Source organism: Numida meleagris, chromosome 3 (genome assembly GCF_002078875.1).
Source record: "Numida meleagris isolate 19003 breed g44 Domestic line chromosome 3, NumMel1.0, whole genome shotgun sequence".
Lineage (NCBI taxonomy): Eukaryota > Metazoa > Chordata > Aves > Galliformes > Numididae > Numida > Numida meleagris.
In genome coordinates, this window is record NC_034411.1 from 48609871 (window position 1) to 48626855 (window position 16985).

General features: G+C 40.3%; 1 protein-coding gene across 4 annotated transcripts in view; it reads left to right on the forward strand.

Annotated features, from left to right (window-relative positions):
• The window catches only part of PCMT1 (protein-L-isoaspartate (D-aspartate) O-methyltransferase), a 34035-nt gene continuing 17973 nt past the window's right edge, over positions 924-16985 (forward strand). For 2 of the 4 annotated variants that reach the window (XM_021392290.1, XM_021392289.1), the window contains exons 1-4: positions 4536-4665; positions 12152-12256; positions 13366-13397; positions 16809-16913. In XM_021392290.1, the coding sequence (XP_021247965.1) occupies positions 4551-4665; positions 12152-12256; positions 13366-13397; positions 16809-16913 (357 nt within the window). In that variant the 5' untranslated portion in view covers positions 4536-4550. Of the gene's footprint in view, positions 1070-4535; positions 4666-12151; positions 12257-13365; positions 13398-16808; positions 16914-16985 lie in introns of those variants that run through there. The other 2 variants (XM_021392291.1, XM_021392292.1) reach the window with 2 other exon arrangements.

Sequence of the window (16985 nt, forward strand, 5' to 3'; positions counted from 1 at the left end):
CGCTCCCGCACCCTCGTGCGGGGCCCGGCTACGTCCCGGGGCGGCGTCCCGCGGAGCGCGGCCCAGGGCCTCGGGGCGGTTCGCGGGGAAGCGGGTGCGTTCGTTGGGCGAAAGGTGCGTGACGGCGGCCCGCTGGGGAGGTGCGGAGCGCCGGCGTGGCCCCAGCGCCCGGGCTGCTCTTCCCGAGGGTGAGCTGGGGCCGCGGGCAGTCCGGTTGCCGCTCCGCGCCTTTGCGGAGGGTTTGTGCTGTCCCCGTGCTGAAGGCGGGCGGCGCTGGCAGGGCGCTCCGCGCCAATGTGCTCCCGTGACCCAGGCTCCGCGGGGTCACGCAGGAAGATAACCGCTGCCCTGCCCCGCGCTTCGTGCATCTGCGCTTAATCTTTGTTAGGTAGACGCACCTTTAGTGTCCCTCTTCTTTAGCCTCGGTCGTTCCCTTCCTCCGCTCAATTGCACAAATTCTAGTCATAAAAGGACGTATGTAGACTCGGAGCCTGTGCTGTGGCAGCTGTCTCCTGTTTCAGTTCAGCCAGACCCCGTGCAGCTTCACCTGCCTAGCCTCTTTGTTTTGAGACAAGGGAGATCCTTGCTGTCTTCTCTAGCCTGCTTGTGATGGATGCTCTGATCCTGAGAGCCTTTCCAGCATTTTCTTTTGTCACTCCTGAGAACTCTTCCACTCAGCAGAGCAATACTTGCTGAAATGAATTTTCAATTTGACAATAAAAACTGCGAGTCTATCAAGTAGATAGTAAATCCTCTGGTTATGAGTCGCAGTGTGCTGCCCCTCATCTCTGTGTCTAAGGACCAGAAATACTGCCTTAATGGAATTCTGGCATTACACAGCATGTAGAATGGATGTCAGACTCCAAAATATATCCAAAAAGTCGTCGTTGCCAGAATTGTTTACAGCTCTGAGAACCTGAAGGTTAAACAGATTTCATTCCTGAAGAAAACAATGACAGTGTTTCAACGCATGGAAGCTGTTCAGGGCTTTGCAAATAACGTATATTTTTTCTTAAGTTAAAAGCCACTGTGAGAATGCAACAACAGCAGCTTGTAAAGGAGGAAGAAAGTAAGCTGGAAGTTTAACATTGCAGCCTCAATATTTTAAGTGACAGTAATTACCTGAAAAATAGCATTCTGTAATTTTCCTGTCTGTTTTGCATATATATCTCAAAATATTTTGAGAGATGTTAAAATGGAGTGGAAATAAATCGCTGCCGAAACACAGATGCTTTTGATCTTGCAGCAAGGTTGTGTTGCTGGCAGGTGCTTTGTTGACTTCAGTGGGACTGCAGTGATGATGTAGGGCTTTACCAGTGCAGAGCAGTTATGGGATTAAGACCAGGAATTTTAAACAGGAGTTCTCCAGCTAAGGTGATAACTTGTTGCTGAAAGTTGGGGAAAAGTTTAGAAGAAAGTACCATTTTTTGTAGTATATGGTTCAGCTAGATGTGTTTCTGACAAGCTTAAAAATCATTGGCTATGAGTGAAATGTTCTAGAAAATACTATTTGAACAGTAGATCCCTCAGCATATTTAACTTTTTGCTCTAAAAACAGCTGAGCAGCGTAGCATTTCTACGCTAGAAATAAGAATACACATCAGATGGCTAGCTTGATGTTCTCTGATTGTGTGGGGTATCTTCTGTGTGTGTGCGTAACTTAGTAACTGTGTAATTTGCATCAATTAAATAACTCTAGTTGTAGTGACACAGGATGTTTTCTTCTGCAGCAAAGGCTGACTGAGTTCTTCTTGCTCCTGCCCTTATGCCACTGGTTGTCTTCTCCCGGTGCCTATAGAGCCACACATGGGGGAGGATATGTCCTAAGACTGGATTTCTTTCTTACCCTTTTGTAAGGGTCTGCTTTCGTGACGTTCCCTTCTGTGGGGGGAAAAAAAAAGTTTGAAACTCCTCAATGTCCATAAGCTGCTGTACTGTTATGTTTAGAGAAGTAGTAAACGTCGCTGTGGGTATATGTGGGCTGGGGAGAGTGGGAACTTGTTTTGCTTCTATATAAAAGCATCGATAGAAAACTCCCGTGGGCTATATATTCTTGTCCTTTAAACTAGCTATAAAGACTACTCTTTCTTAAAAGTTATTGATGGCTACTTATCTGCTGTTTTGTGGCAATAAAACGGTCTAATTTAATGAAGATATGTATTAATATATGCTTATTCCAGTGTTGCCTCGACTGTCGAATTAGGTTGTTCTATAGTGGTAACAAGAATTACATTAGAGCAGTACTAAGTGCTTGTGGTATTTACATGCAGATTTAGGCAACTATTCTTCACAAGCCTTATCTTTGTTTTCACATCTTAAAAGGAACAAACCAATGAAGAAGGTCCCGGAACTCTGAGTATTTTTTAGTACGTACTTAGAGACAAGTGACTGAAGAATATTCTGTGGCTTTTTGTTCTTTTGATTTTTTGCTGCTTGTTGCATATTCTTGCTCTGTTGATTTGAGGCATTGTGGATGTACAACTTGTGCAATATGCAAAATAAACTTGCTTAAAAAGCACTCTCCTATCCAACAGGAGTGCTGCCCTTGAATTCATCATCTTGTTCCATTAAGGTGTTTAGCTACTTTGTTTTCAAGTGTTTTCATTAAAAAAAAAAAATCCTGCCTTTTTTCCAATATATTTTGATTCTTCAAGCATTAGAGTTATTTGAAAAAGTATTTTTCACCTTTGTAAGGTAATTATTTAAATATTTGCTTCTTCTCATCTGGAAATAATTGAGTACGTGTCTTCAAACTTGAGCAAACTTTGCCTCTAAAAATATGTGAATGAAGTGTAGGCAGCACTTCTGGAAAGTTCTCTAAAGGCAGCGAGTTATAGATCATGTTGAATGTAGAAGTAGTTGGCTGTGTTTAAATTAATAGCTGTGACCAGAGTTTCTTTTTGTTGTGAAGCTAGTGTGTGTGGATGCTGAAAATTAGGAAAAGATGCAGTAATTGATGGCTTATTTACCATTATATTACTTGGGTGAGAGTCTCTTACCTATCTCCCCCCCACTCCCCCTTTATCTTCAGATAGCCACTGTTCTCTCACTATTGGATCATTTTAATCCCCCTTTGTTTTTCATACTTGCACTCTTGCCAAGTCCTGTTACTTTACTCACCAGCATCTTAGAAATCAGCTTTTCTTTTCCACCTGCAGAACTGAAAATTTGGTTCCTGTCCAACTCACAGTCCATGAAGTTAATTAGGTTTCCTTATCACACCTTTATTTTTCTCCTCCAGACAATATGGTGTGCTGCCATATGACAGTCTTTCTTTGCTTGCTTTTCTGATTGTGTTGTTATAACACCACTGGCACCAGATTTATGGACTTTTGAATCCACGTTTTTGGGTTTAAATGTGAAAGTGAATTAACTTGAATGTGAGTAAGAGCTGGGTAGTGTTGTTAATCGTATTTGTGCTTGTTTCCTGCTATATTCAGTTCTCTCCTTCATGCAATAGACTTATTTCAGAAAAGTTATCAACTGTGATTTATGAGATATTGCAGATTCCACAGAATTTGATAGCTTGTTTCATGGAAGTGCCATGAACGTGAAGGTATTGCATACGGCCTTGCTAAACCTAAGCTTGGTTCAGCGAGAACTGAGCATAGTTGTTCCCAAAGTTTGGGTTCTGTGGTTTTGTTTATTTATTTATTTTTTCCTGCTGTGTCATTTCCCTTGGTTCATCCGAATCCTTTCCACATCTGACTAGTTTTGCGCATGGAAGGCTAATGTAACTTGAATGAGCATGGAAGAGGGAAATAGCAATAGAAAATGAACCAGTAAATGCACCCCAAATTTAAAACCTGTGATCTACAATCAATTATGCTGCCTATTGTTTGTATTCAGTGAACAGATTTCCCTTCAGCACGTGCATTGTGTTGAGGTTTCAGTGACTAAGCATTGTAGCTAATGGCAAGAAAGTGGAACACCTGGAAATCAGATTTTTTTTGTAACTGAAAGTAAGCACATGCACAGATGTTAGTTTAAGGATACAAAGTGTTCTTAATTAGTGTCTCAGGTGTCATAGATGTGAAATCTGTGGTTCTAAGAAGGAGGCATTCAAGTAAGTCAAGACAACGACCCAGAAAATAAGTCACTGTAATAGAAAGGAAAAATAATGGGCAAAATATTCATTTTATTTGTGTGTGAACTAGGATTGTGTTTTTAACTGGTTCTGTGTTGTTGGCATATTATCTTCTTCCCCCTAAATGTTAGATGAAGTGTCAATGTAATGGTAGGAACATACCCCCTTGTTTCCTATGACCCCAACATTTGGTGCTACAAAGTCCAAATTCTCAGTCTTACACGTGGGTGGGGAAAAAAAGGGTATGTTTCCGGCTGCTTATTTGTATCATAACGCTTTAGAATCGGTCATTTTAATTTAAAAATATTTAGTACTTTTGGTTGAAGGTGAGTTTTGTCTCTGGCTGAGTGTAAAGGCATAGTCCAACTTCTGAGGTAGTCTGAAGCTGCCTAATAATTCGTGGCAGAATGGAAATAATTTTTGTAAATCTATCCCTTGCAGGTGATTACCGTTGCTTGTGGGCATGTTAAAAAGTGAAAATCTGGTATGTTTTAGTTTCAATATAACTCCAAGCCTTTATTTAAATGCTGCTGTTATTTCACCTCGGTGTAGCTCGGAATGCTCCCTAAGACCTGTTGGTAAGCTTGAGAATAAACCACATAATGCTGGTATTCTTTTGAACGGTTCTTTATGGAATATAACACCTCAAAGTTGTGTTTGTTAGTGTTATGATGATAATATTTAAAGTTAAAAAAAACTTGAGATTTTTTATCACATGAGATTCACTCTTTTAATGCTTTTAATTTTGAGTAACCAAGGTTTAGCAAAAACACGGTGAACTTTTTCAGAGACTAAGGCCAATCATTTTCTGGAGGGACATCTTTCCTGAGTTGACTTGAGTTGCATTCAGATTCTGGAGTCTGAAAACATAACATTGGACTTGAGCACGAAATGGGTTTAAATGGGTTTTAATTACTGTCAAATTCTGAAAGAGGTGATCATAAAAAATTAGCTTCAGACGTTCTTTGTTTCTGCTAGTATGACAGCTTTTTGTCATTTTGTATCTTAGTACATTGCTTTATAGTCAGTAGATATTACACTGTTACGTAGAGCTCTGTCTCTTCAGTTTGGGACAGTGGTGTAGGTAGTAGAGTGCTTTGTGCTTAGCACAGTGGTTGGCTTACTCATGGTTTTCAGGTCTGTCAGCTCGATGCTCCTCCTTAGTGGAGTTACTGTGGAACAGCAGGCACTGTAGGAATTATATTCTGCTGTTCCTTCATGAGACTGCTAAGACAGCTTTCATCACTGGGGAGCTAGTTAGTTCAGAACTGGGGAATCATGCTTGGATACCCTAGGAGTTCAGATAGTGCTTTGCTGATCTTCTGATCTTCCCTGAGCTTTCACATTATACTTAGAGGCCATTTTAATGAGACAGCTTTCAAAGTAAACAACTAACGTGGGATAGCTGCTAGTTTTGACAGCATTACTTTTTCTGAAAGCAGGCGAGCAAATATGTTGCATGGAATCTGTTCCTTAAGGCACAAGGTATTCAGCACCAGTTGTTCTTTAGAGATTTGTTAAAGCTATTGATGAAGCCTTGCTGTGAGGAGAGCTCCCTGTCTCTCCTATCCAGCTAAGTTTATCGTAATAGTTTTTTGTTATTGCTGATGGTTGTTGCCACTTTGTATTGAACTCTTTGGTTTTGACACCCCATGTGGCTTAAATGAAGCTCAGCACTCTGAAATGTAGAGGGATAGAATGTGCTTACAGGTGAAGTCTCCCACACTTAGGCCGTCAAAATTTGTTGGAAAGTGCAGTTCTGAGCTCTTGCAGGCTGAACTCAACTGTGAAATCACTCCTTTCTTCGGTGCACTCTCAAAAGCTTCTTCACTTGGATGCTGATACAGATCTAGATTGATACAGTGTTTCAATAAACATGACTGTATTACCAGTATTTTTTGTAGTAAAGTCACCCTGTAGCACTATAAGCAAAGAAGTAGCCTGTGTTTCTCTATCCCATCCCCAGAGAAGAAAATTGTTGATACTTACTTTGCAACATTAGCTATATTGTCCCCTCCTCCTGGAAGCTATTGTTAAATATGCTTCAACTAGTTATTTGCAGACTTTCAGATCCATGAAAATGAATAGAGAGCTGGTTATCTGTGATATCAAAATGAATAGGTTGGTTTGAAAATGATAATTATGGGAGTACTACACTTCTATTTAATAAAACAGAAATGAAATTTTTGAAAGTACGTTTGCATTTAACTAGATCTTGAGGATGTATAATTGTTTGCTGCATTGAACCTAGCTTTTGGTTCCTCTGTGGATTTATGCCTACATATTCTGAGCAACGATGTTTATTTCTGGATTCAGAGTAGCTCTATTTATCCCTTTCTTTCCTCAGTATTGTCATCATTCTATCTCTGAACTACAGTCTGAACTGATATCTTCCTGTGAGCTATATACAGCATTCTGTTTGAATAATGTGTTATTTGTAGGCCTTGTCATAGTGATAGCAGACCAGCGGCTGAACATTTGAGGCAGGTACTCTGTAAGTTGTCAGCAAAGCACCAAGAGACTTGTATGTATGAGTGGATTAAAAATGCTTATTTGCAAGCATGTACTTTGTTTCTTTAGCACAAAGAACTTAGTATGTTTTGGAGCCAGTGTCCTTTATTGGATCTCAGGGTGCTGATCCATCATTTCTTGTTAAAAGTGCAGTCTTCTTGTTCATGGTTTACAGAGAAAGCTTACAATGGTTGTTACTGACATAAAATTCTATTAACAGAATTGCTTTCTTTCTCATCTCTTTCCTCCTTCTCTCCAACAAAAGGATTCCAACCTAAAAAGCTCAGTTGGTGAGCTGCTTAAAGCCCACTGGCTTTGCATTGTTTGGAAATCAAGATGTCATTCTCATCTGGCCCGTTTTCCATTTGAAAGCTGCTAGGTGATTTGTCTGGTCATGTAGTGACATCAGAAACTGTTATTTGTCACTTGAGTAATCCTAATCGACTTGAATTCGTCTTTGCTGTTTAGCACTATGTTTGCTTTGCATCAAATTTTAAGAATTCTGTATGATTTAAACATGTCGTTATATTGAGAAGTTTTCTGTACAAGTGAAGTACTTTGCGGTAGCTGTGGTGAGAGTAATCTGTGAAACAGTGAAGTATGTGGATGCTGAAAAAGTCCCACTGTAAACAGTTTGGGGATCTGCATGATCATTTTGTTTACATAAACCAGAAATAGGATGTGCTTGACCAACTGTTACTCAACTGTGACAGACCATTGCAGCAGGACCATTTAAGACTTATGTGGTAAACTTGTGTGCTAGCCTCACCTTGAGCACTGTATGCAGGTTTGGGTGCCACAATTTAAGAAGAACATAAAACTATCAAAGAGTGTCCACAGGAGGGCTGCAAAAATGGGGAGGGCGTCTGAAGGGCAAGGTGTATGGGGAATGGCTGAGGTCCCTGGGTTTACTCAGCCTGGAGCAGAGGAGCTGAGGTGCTGCAGCTCTTAGTGAGGGGAGTGGAGGGGCAGCGCTGAGCTCTGCTCTCTGGTAACAGCGATAGGGCCCGAGGGAACGGCACGGAGCTGTGTCAGGGGAGGGGCAGGTGGGGGTTAGGGAAAGGTTCTGCACCAGAGGGCGGTGGGCATGGAACAGGCTGCCCAGGGCAGTGGGCAGAGCTCCAAGGTGCCAGAGTTAAAGGTGTGTGTTTGGACACCTCTCTCAGATGTAGTTTGAGTAGGGTGGTGCTGTGTGGAGCCAGGGGCTGGACTCTGTGATCCTTGTGGGTCTTCCAACTTGGGATATTCTATGATTATATCATGCAGCAACAAGACATCCTTTCTGTGATCTGGAAACTAGTGTTAATGTGAATGTTATCTGCAAGTATGTTTTGATCACATTGGAAAGTTGACTGATCAATGATCAGGATTAATCATTCATGTAGGCAGTTCTTTTTAAGATCACTGAAGACCTGTTGCTCAATAAAAGGATGAGCTGTTCACTTATTGCAAGTCCATCCTGTCTTTTGAAGCTTTCAGCTCTTTTTCGTTTCTCTCCAACATTCGACTGCCTGGTTTCCCAGGTTACATTCAACAGTGGTAATATTTACACCTTCAAACCCAAGGACTGCTGTGTGAGCTGTTTTCCTGTTTTCACTGTGTTATTCATGGAAAAGAAGCAGACTAGAGTTTTCAAAACATGCTCCAATTATGTCAAGTTGTTGGTGCTGCAGCTTCTGCACAAAATAACTTTTGAACTCTGCAGGCTGTGCTTTTCTTCTTAGTGGTTACTTTTTGGCTTCATCCCTTTGGGTCTTGAGTTGTGCCAATATCACTAATAAATAGAGCTTACATTTTATTTTGAGCTCTAAACTAGTATGTTTGCATATTTGCATTTGCTAGCAAGCAGTTTATAATTTAATATCTGATTTGCTTTTACTACTGATTAGGAGTATCTTGAAGCCAAGCAGTTTGTTCAGCTTGGAAGTCTTCTGATCATGCTAATTGTTGGAAAGGAAAACCAACCTCTATATACTTAACTGTAAATGATTTTCCTGTGACATGTATCTTCCGTTGAAGATTTAGAAGACGTTTTGCTGTGGAATTTTATTAATGAATAATTGTCTTGGTTTTTTGTTTGTTTTCATTTAAAGATAGCATGAAATTAGAATGCTATCTCTGCGTTGTCTTTTTTTAGGTGATATGTATTTTCTTAGCAATTCAGAATCTGAGAAGAGATTCTTTCCAGATGGAATTAAGATATTCGTTGTTAGTCTTCTTGGGACTGACTTCTGCAGGAAGGAAGGGACTTTTGTTGGAGTTTGGTGCCTTAAAGTCGCTGTGTTTCTCTACATTTAATCATAATCCTAGGGAAAAGTCTATTTGTTATCAACATAGGGAAAAATACTACAAAGTCAACATTAATGTTTAGATCTTGATTGCTTTTCTTAATTACCTCCTAAATTTTATTACTTCAACCTAGGACTGAGCAGCACTTCTATGAGTGTGTGTTTGTTTGTTGTATTTTGGTGCTCCCCAAACAAGCGGAAAAGTTTGAAAAACAATTTTTTTTTCTGTGGGGGACAATATAGCCCTGTTATACTTCTGCTGAAATGGAATTTGGGGTTTTATTTTGTACAAATATCCATGGAGCTCTTGCAATCTGATAAAACAAGATAGGGGGAAGAGTGGATAAAATATGTGAGAAAAGTAATATAATGAAGGCAGAAGAAAATATGTAAAGGGAATTTAATTAGCAATGCTTTAAGTAGAAAGATGACAAGAGCAGATGAGAGAAGTTGCAGGCATGCAGTTTTCTAAAAGGAAAAAAAAAGTGGGGGGGGCAGCAGTGGGGCAGATCATAGGGTAGGGTGAAATAAGAGGTCTGGAAAAAGTCTTGCTGTTCAGTAATTATAGAGAGGGCCACCTGAAAACTGGCGGACATTGTCTGCCCAAGCACAGGGTCTCCCTTGAGACATCTATCAGTTCTTTCAGGCTGGAAGCTTCATCTGTTTATTCTCTGCACATTGGTTTCCTCAAGGCGCAAAAGGAAAGAACAGATGGTTACCTATGCATCTGTCTGCACAATGCATCATAAAGGAGTAAATAGCTAGTTTAGATTTTTCCTGAATGCTTTTCAGCTGTGTGTTTTTTTATCTCCCTCATCACCCTTGAACTTTTTACTTCTGTTATAATCAGCTTTGCTGCCTCTCTTTTCTTTTTTAGGTACACTTATTTTAGAAAAGTTACTTTCTTAGTGGTATCTAACAAGATGCTAATGATCTATATATGTATGTATATTTTTTCTTCTTAGCTCTGTTCCCAGCACTGATATATAGCTGATCCCAAGTGACTGGGGGAGCTCTTTTTCTAATTTTTTTTCTTGTACTATGGAATCATAGAATCACCAAGGTAGGAAAAGACCTGCAGTATCATCCAGTCCAACCGTCCACCTACCACCAATATAACCCCACTAAACTGTGTCCCTTAGTACAACATCTGAACATTTCTTGAACACCTCCAGGGCTGGTGACTCCACTACCTCTCTGGGCAGACTGTTCCAGTGCTTGACCACTCCTTTGGAGAAGAAATTTTTTCTAATGTCCAACCTGAATCTCTCCTGGCACAACTTGAGGCCATTCCTTCTAGTCTTATCGCTAGTTATGTAGGAGAAGAGGTCGACCACAACCTCCCTTCAGGTAGTTGTAGAGAGTGGTAAGGTCACCCCAGAGCCTCCTCTTTTCCAGACTGAACAATCCCAGCTCCGTCAGCCACTCCTCATGAGGCCTGTGCTCCAGACCCCTCACCAGCTTCATCAGCCTTCTCTGGACATGCTCCAGGGCTCAATGTCTGTCTTATAACGAGGGGCCCAAAACTGAACACAGTACTTGAGGTGCAGCCTCACCAGTGCTGGGTACAGGGGAATGATCACCTTCCTGTTTCTGCTGGCTGCGCTATTTTTGATACAAGCTAGGATGCCATTGGCCTTTTTGGCTACCTGGGCACACTGCTAGATCATGTTCATCCAAGTGTCAACCAGCACCTCCTGGTCCATTTTTTCTGCTCAGTCTTCCAGCCACTCTTCCCCAAGCCTGTAGCATTGCCTGGGGTTGTTGTGGCCAAAGTGCAGGACCTGGCACTTGGTCTTGTTGAACCTCATCCTGTTGGCTTCAGCCCAGAGATCCAGCCTCTCCTGATCCCTCTGCAGGGCCTTGCTACCGCAGGCAGATCAACACTTCCCCCCAGCTTGGTGTCATCTGCAAACTTACTGAGGATGTACTCAACTCCCTCATTCATGTCATCAATAAAAACATTGAAGAGGACAGGCCTCAGTACCAACCCCTGGGGAACACCACTTGTGGTGGTGTTATTGTTATTTTCTTCAATAATTTGGTGGCGTATCGCTATTGCAGTTCTGATACTTTGTCTTCAGAGCAAAGAGCACAATATTTTGGGGAGGTTAATTTGTTCTCTGTTATATAGGCTAATAAAACTGGGCACGGGTAGTGGATATTGGGGATGGGTGTTGAGAAAAAGAAGAAAAAAACCACAAAAAACGCTCAACCATGTTTAGTGAGAGTAGTTGATGGGAGCACGCTGTAAATAGTCGGGAAAGCCTTTGCAAAAGTTACCTGTAGCCTAGTCACAGATGTCTTGGTGATGGCAGTTCTTTAAAATTGGTGCAACTTCAATCAAGATAATCTTAATCTCACAAATCTTACTATTATATTACTGTATTTTTGTGTTATATGTTGAAAGCACTCAAATTATTATTTTTTCTTTTAGTTAAAACTTTCCAATAAATTTAGTGGCTAGTAAGCTACTTAGTAAAGCTTCCACCATTGCAATAGCCATTATTTGGAGTTCATCCTGAATCTTTTAATGAAAGTGATTAATTAATTTCTTCCATTTGTTTTTTAATGCTCTCTGTTGCTTATAATTATCTCTTCTGAATTTAGATCTGTTAAAAAAAAAAAAAGTAACTTCACTGTGCAGTGTTTCTGACGTTTTACGTATACCTTTTATTTTTAAAAGCAATCAGATTCAGAATGTTTTGATACGAAAAATCTTAGGCCTCAGCCTGCCCCATCGTAAGAATTCTGATTCTGTAGGAGTTTTTTCACAAGGGACTTTTTTTCCTTTGCCAACACAAAAGAGAAACAGAGCTTGAAAAGAAAATATTGAGGAGGGATGCTATAGCTTCTGCTAACCTGCTTTTGTATATTTTTCAATAATTGATCACTTAAGTAACTTAAAAATAAGTAAATCTTGTTTATTGTATAGAATAGTATGAATTTCTTATTTAATATGTTTTTGGGAATATCAAAGCTGTGCATGAAGCTGAGCTTTTCTAGGAGTTAGATCTTTGCAAATGATCTGTTGTTTCAGAAAAGCATCTGTAATTTCTGGGAGAGTCTTGCTTACAATTCACTGTCTTAAACGGTGTTTGACCGATGGATCGTAGCTTAACTTCTAAGGTGATGAGGGTTAGAGTACTAGAGAGAGTAAGGTAGCATGCTTTCTCAAAATGTTGGGAGTATATTAATGTATTTTGCATGCTCTTGCGTTGCAGAACAGCAACAATGCCTTTAATGTAATTTGTTTTATTTATAGAAAATGGAATAATCAAATCAGACAAGGTATTTGAAGTAATGCTGGCTACAGACCGTTGCCACTATGCAAAATACAACCCTTACATGGATTCTCCTCAATCTATAGGTAAGTCAATTTCTATAAAATGCTCTGTTCTAATTTGTGTAGCAGTGACTGCTTTTGAAATATGTGCTAACTTATTTTTATATTTGGAAGCATCTTAGTTCTTTATCTGTTTATTCAGTATCTTTTAACTACACACTTCAAATGTATGGAACGCAATTGGCATACTTGGATACATCCAGTAGATTGTTCTTTGGTCAATAGTAATGTGTAAGTACTTATGTATTTTTTATACTACAGCAATGTGTAGTGGTGCAGCTGATATTTACTTATAAACCACTTGTATCCAATTTACTTCAGAAACGGTCTCTCTCTTTACAGAAGTGGTTCATTTGAGATCAGTACAGTGTTCTCCAGGTTTTTACATGAGATGCTTTTTAATACAAAAATAGGCTTTAAATGGGAGGATCTGTTGATAGGACGGTTGTTTAGAACACTTTTATTTCTCATCCAGATCTTAGTTTTATCATTCCATGGCAGGAGAAGAAATTAAATTAATGTGCTACTTTCTTTCTTTTCTTATTTTTTTTCTCCCCCCTTCCCTTCCACCCTGGATGGTGAGCATTATGAATAGTAATTGGATTTTATTTGTGTAAGGATATTAAAAAAAAAAATTCAAGATATGTACTCAAAAATTTATATATCTCCAGAGAAATAAATATAAGTCTGTATTCCTCCATGTTTTCTCCTAGCTATATATGCTGTTTTTTTGGGGAAAAAACGTCATTGTCTCCAGAAGTCCCCCATCACATAAACTCTCAAATAAATCCAGGCTTTTATACATTGTCTATAAAGGGGAAAAAAAAAAAGAGATTAGGTTATTCTAGGAAACATATCTCATCTGAATTCAACATTCTTGATAAAAACCAAGGAAATAGAGTGACAAAATGGAAATTGTAACTAAGGTCAAGTATAAAACTGTTTTTTCCTATTCAGAATTAATGAGGCATAGCTTACAGATGATGTACTTGACTCACTTTTGAAGTAGAATGCTTACATAACCATTAGTGTGTGTCTGATGTCTGAGGCTAACAGTGAAGATAGTGTGTTTTACAGTCAAGATCAATAAAGATGGTCTGAACAGCTATCAAATCTGCTTTCTTATTTTACAGGCTTCCAAGCAACAATCAGTGCTCCACATATGGTAAGCTTTAAACTTGTTTAGATGATTTTATAAAGATACAAATGTTCCTGAAATAGAAATATTTATCCCAACAAATTAAACCAGGAGTTGATGGCAGTAATGTAGTTGTGAACTACCTAATAGGAGGGTGCAGAGTAGGTTGTGCCAGACTTTTCCTGCAGATGCACAGTGATAGGATGTGGGGTAGTGGACAAACAATGGAGTCCAAGTGGAGACAGGTGATGAGTGGTGTCCCTCAGGAGCCTGTCTTTGGGCTGGTGCTTTTTAGTGTCTTTTAAGTGCACCCTCAGCAAGTTTGCTAATGATACCAAGCTGAGTGGTGCAGTTTGTACAGCAGAAGGAAGGGGTGCTCTTGAAAGAGACTTGGACAAGCTTGAAAAGAGGGGCTGCACAAACCTAAATAGGCCAAGTGCAAGATGTTGCATTTTAGAGCAATCTCAGGTTCCTTGAGAATAGCCCTGCAGAGAAGGACTTGGAAGTTCCAGTGGATGAAATGCTTGACGGAAGCCAGGAGTGTGTGCTTACAGTCCTGAAGGCCAACTGTATCAAGATAAAAGATGGGTGGCCATCAGGGAGCGGAAGGTGATTGTCCCCCTCTGAGCTTATGATGCCCCATCTGGAGTACTGTGTCCAGCCATGGGGCCCCAGCACAACAAAGATGTGGAGCTGTTGGGTCTGGTCCAGAGAATGGCCATGAAGATGATCAGAGGGCTGAAGCTCCTCTCCTATGAAGGAAAGCTGAGGGAGCTGGGTTTGTTTTGCCTGGAAAAGAAAAGGCTTTGGGGAGACCTCATTGTGGCCTTTCAGTATTTAAAGTGAGCTTATAAAGATGGAGACAGACTGTACTTAGCCTGATAATGACAGGAGAAAGAGGAACACTTTTAAACTGAAAGAGCGTCGTTTTAGGTTAGATGTTGGGAAGAAATTATTTACTCAGAGAATGGTGAGGCACTGGAACAGATTGCCCAGAGAGGTTGCGGATGTCCCGTCCTTGGAGGTGTTCAGGGTCAGGTTGGATGGGGGCACTGGGCAGCCTGATCTAGTGGGTGGCAATCCTGCGTATGTTTGTGGGGGATGGGATTGAGTGATCTTTATGGTCTCTTCCAGCCCAAGCCATTTTATAGTTCTTTGAAACCTTGTTCCTCTTGATTAAAAACTGCCAAGCTGGATTAGAAGATACCTAGTTATCCATTTTAAAAACTCCATATTGCCTATAGAAATATTAACAATTGTATTCAAGGATACAAAGAGATAAATACTGTGGCAAAATGAGGAAAGTAAGTAGTGACTTTTAAAAATTTTAGTTCACATATACCATAGACTTGGAATTATTTAATGCTTAGTTCTAGTATATAAAGAGTTGAAGCTAAAAGGAAATGTATCCTCTATAGCAAATGTGAAAATAGTAAATGTTCAAATTATTTCTGTTTTATGGATTTAACGGAATAAGCTGTAAAAGTGTGATAATGGCTGTCTGTAAAATATTAACTAGAGTTAGAATGATTCAGTTGGGAGGCTCTTACAAAGATCATCTATTCTGACTGCCCGAACACTTCAGGGCTAACCAAAAGCTAGAACATACTATTTCAGTAACACTGTTAATAATATCTCTTGAACACTGTGAGACATGGGGCATCAACCACCTCTCTAGGAAGCCTGTTCCAATGTTTGACTAACTTCGTGGTGAAGAAATTTTTTTGGAACCTCTCCTGGTGCAGCTTTGTGCTCTTTCTGTGGGTACTAAAGTTAATTACCAGGAAGAAAAGAGACTAGCACCTCCCTCTCACCTTCCTCTCGTCAAGAACTTGCAGAGAGTATAATGAGGTCACCTCTTGGCCTCCTTTTTTCCAAACTGGACAACTCAAGTGTCCTTCCTTAGCCTCTCCTCACAGGACATGCCTTACAGCCCTGTTACAAGCCTTGTTCCCTTCCTGTGAATGATTTCAGGTATCTCGACATCCTTTTTGTATTGTGGAGGCCAGAACTGCATACAGTATTCAAGAGGAGACAGCCCGTCCTCTTTTGGTTGTCTGGCTATCCTGTGTTTAACGTACCCCAAAATGCAGTTTGCTCTCTTGGCTGCCAGAGCACTTCCGCTGGCTCACGGTGAACCTGCTGTCACCAGCACCCCCATGTCCCTTTCTGCTGAGCTCTTCTCCAGCCACTCATCTCCCAATCTGTACCTGTATCTGGCATTACTCCATTGCAGTTGTAGCACTTGGCATTTTCCTTTGTTGAACTTCATGCTGTTGCTGATCGCCCGGTGCTCCAATCTACCTGGATCCCTTTGCAAGGCCTCTTGTCCCCTTGAGAGAATCAGCAGCAGCTCCCAGTTTACTATCATCAGACAGCTTGCAGAGGATGCACACCACTCCTGCATCCAGACCACCGATTAAAATATTGAACAGAACCAGGTCTAGAATTGATCCCTGGGGAACGCTGGTAGTGACTGGCTATTAGCCAGATGTCGCCCTGAACACTACAAGCCTTTAAGCTCTACCGTTGAGCCAGTTCATTAACCAGCATAGCATGAACTTGTTTATCTCACAGCTGGATGTTTTGTCCAGAAGGATGCTGTGAAGAATGGTATCAAAGGCCTTACTAAAATCTACAAAGACTGTCCATTGTCTTCCCTTCATCCACCAAGCAGGTGACCTTATCAAATGAAGAGATCAGATTACCAAGGCAGGACTTTTCTCTGCATGAACCTGTGTTGACTGTGCCTGATAATTGCACTGTTCTTTAACTGCCTTTCAGTATTTCCCAGAGTAATCTTCTCCATAACTGTTCCAGAGGACGAGTTAAACTAACAACTCTGTTAGTCTCAATAATGAACTGATTGGCATATGGCAAGCTTAGTTTGTGTACTGGTCCACTGTGTAAGAAAACAAAGCAGCTCATGATGTGTTTGTAGACTATTAAATTTTCATATGTGAATATTTTGGATATCAGCCTTTATAAAAGCCACCTTCTTTTTACTTGAGTAATTGTGTGCAGGCAGTATTGACTGCAATGTCACTTTTCCTTGATCCTCGAAAGCTGCCTTCTTCCTAGCTAGCTTCTGTCTCTGCATATTCCAATGTATGTAGTGTAATGATAAGGCAAATTCTCTTAGGCTTATATCCACCAGAAAACTGAGAACCACCAGACCTGAAGAGAATTGAATTTATTCAATCGTGTCTCTCCACAAACAAGAAAAAAAAAAGTTTTCTTGAAGTAAAAGAAGTAACGGTGATTATATCGTATAGCTAACTCTACCATCTGTTTTTATGTAATAAAAACATAATTCTGAAATTTCTTAGACTGATCTTCTATGCATTGCCTCAAAACACTGAGGAAATGAAGATGCTTAGTGTAAAAGTGTAAAATAAGCATTATAATATTTTGAAATTTTCTGTCTCCTTCCCTTAGCATGCGTATGCTCTTGAACTTCTGTCTGATCAGTTACATGAAGGAGCCAAAGCACTTGATGTGGGATCTGGAAGTGGAATCCTTACAGCATGCTTTTCGCGAATGGTGAGAAATCTAGTTCAAACAGTTTGATGGACCAGTGGTTAAACTGCAGCCTAACTGAATTAAAGACAAGGG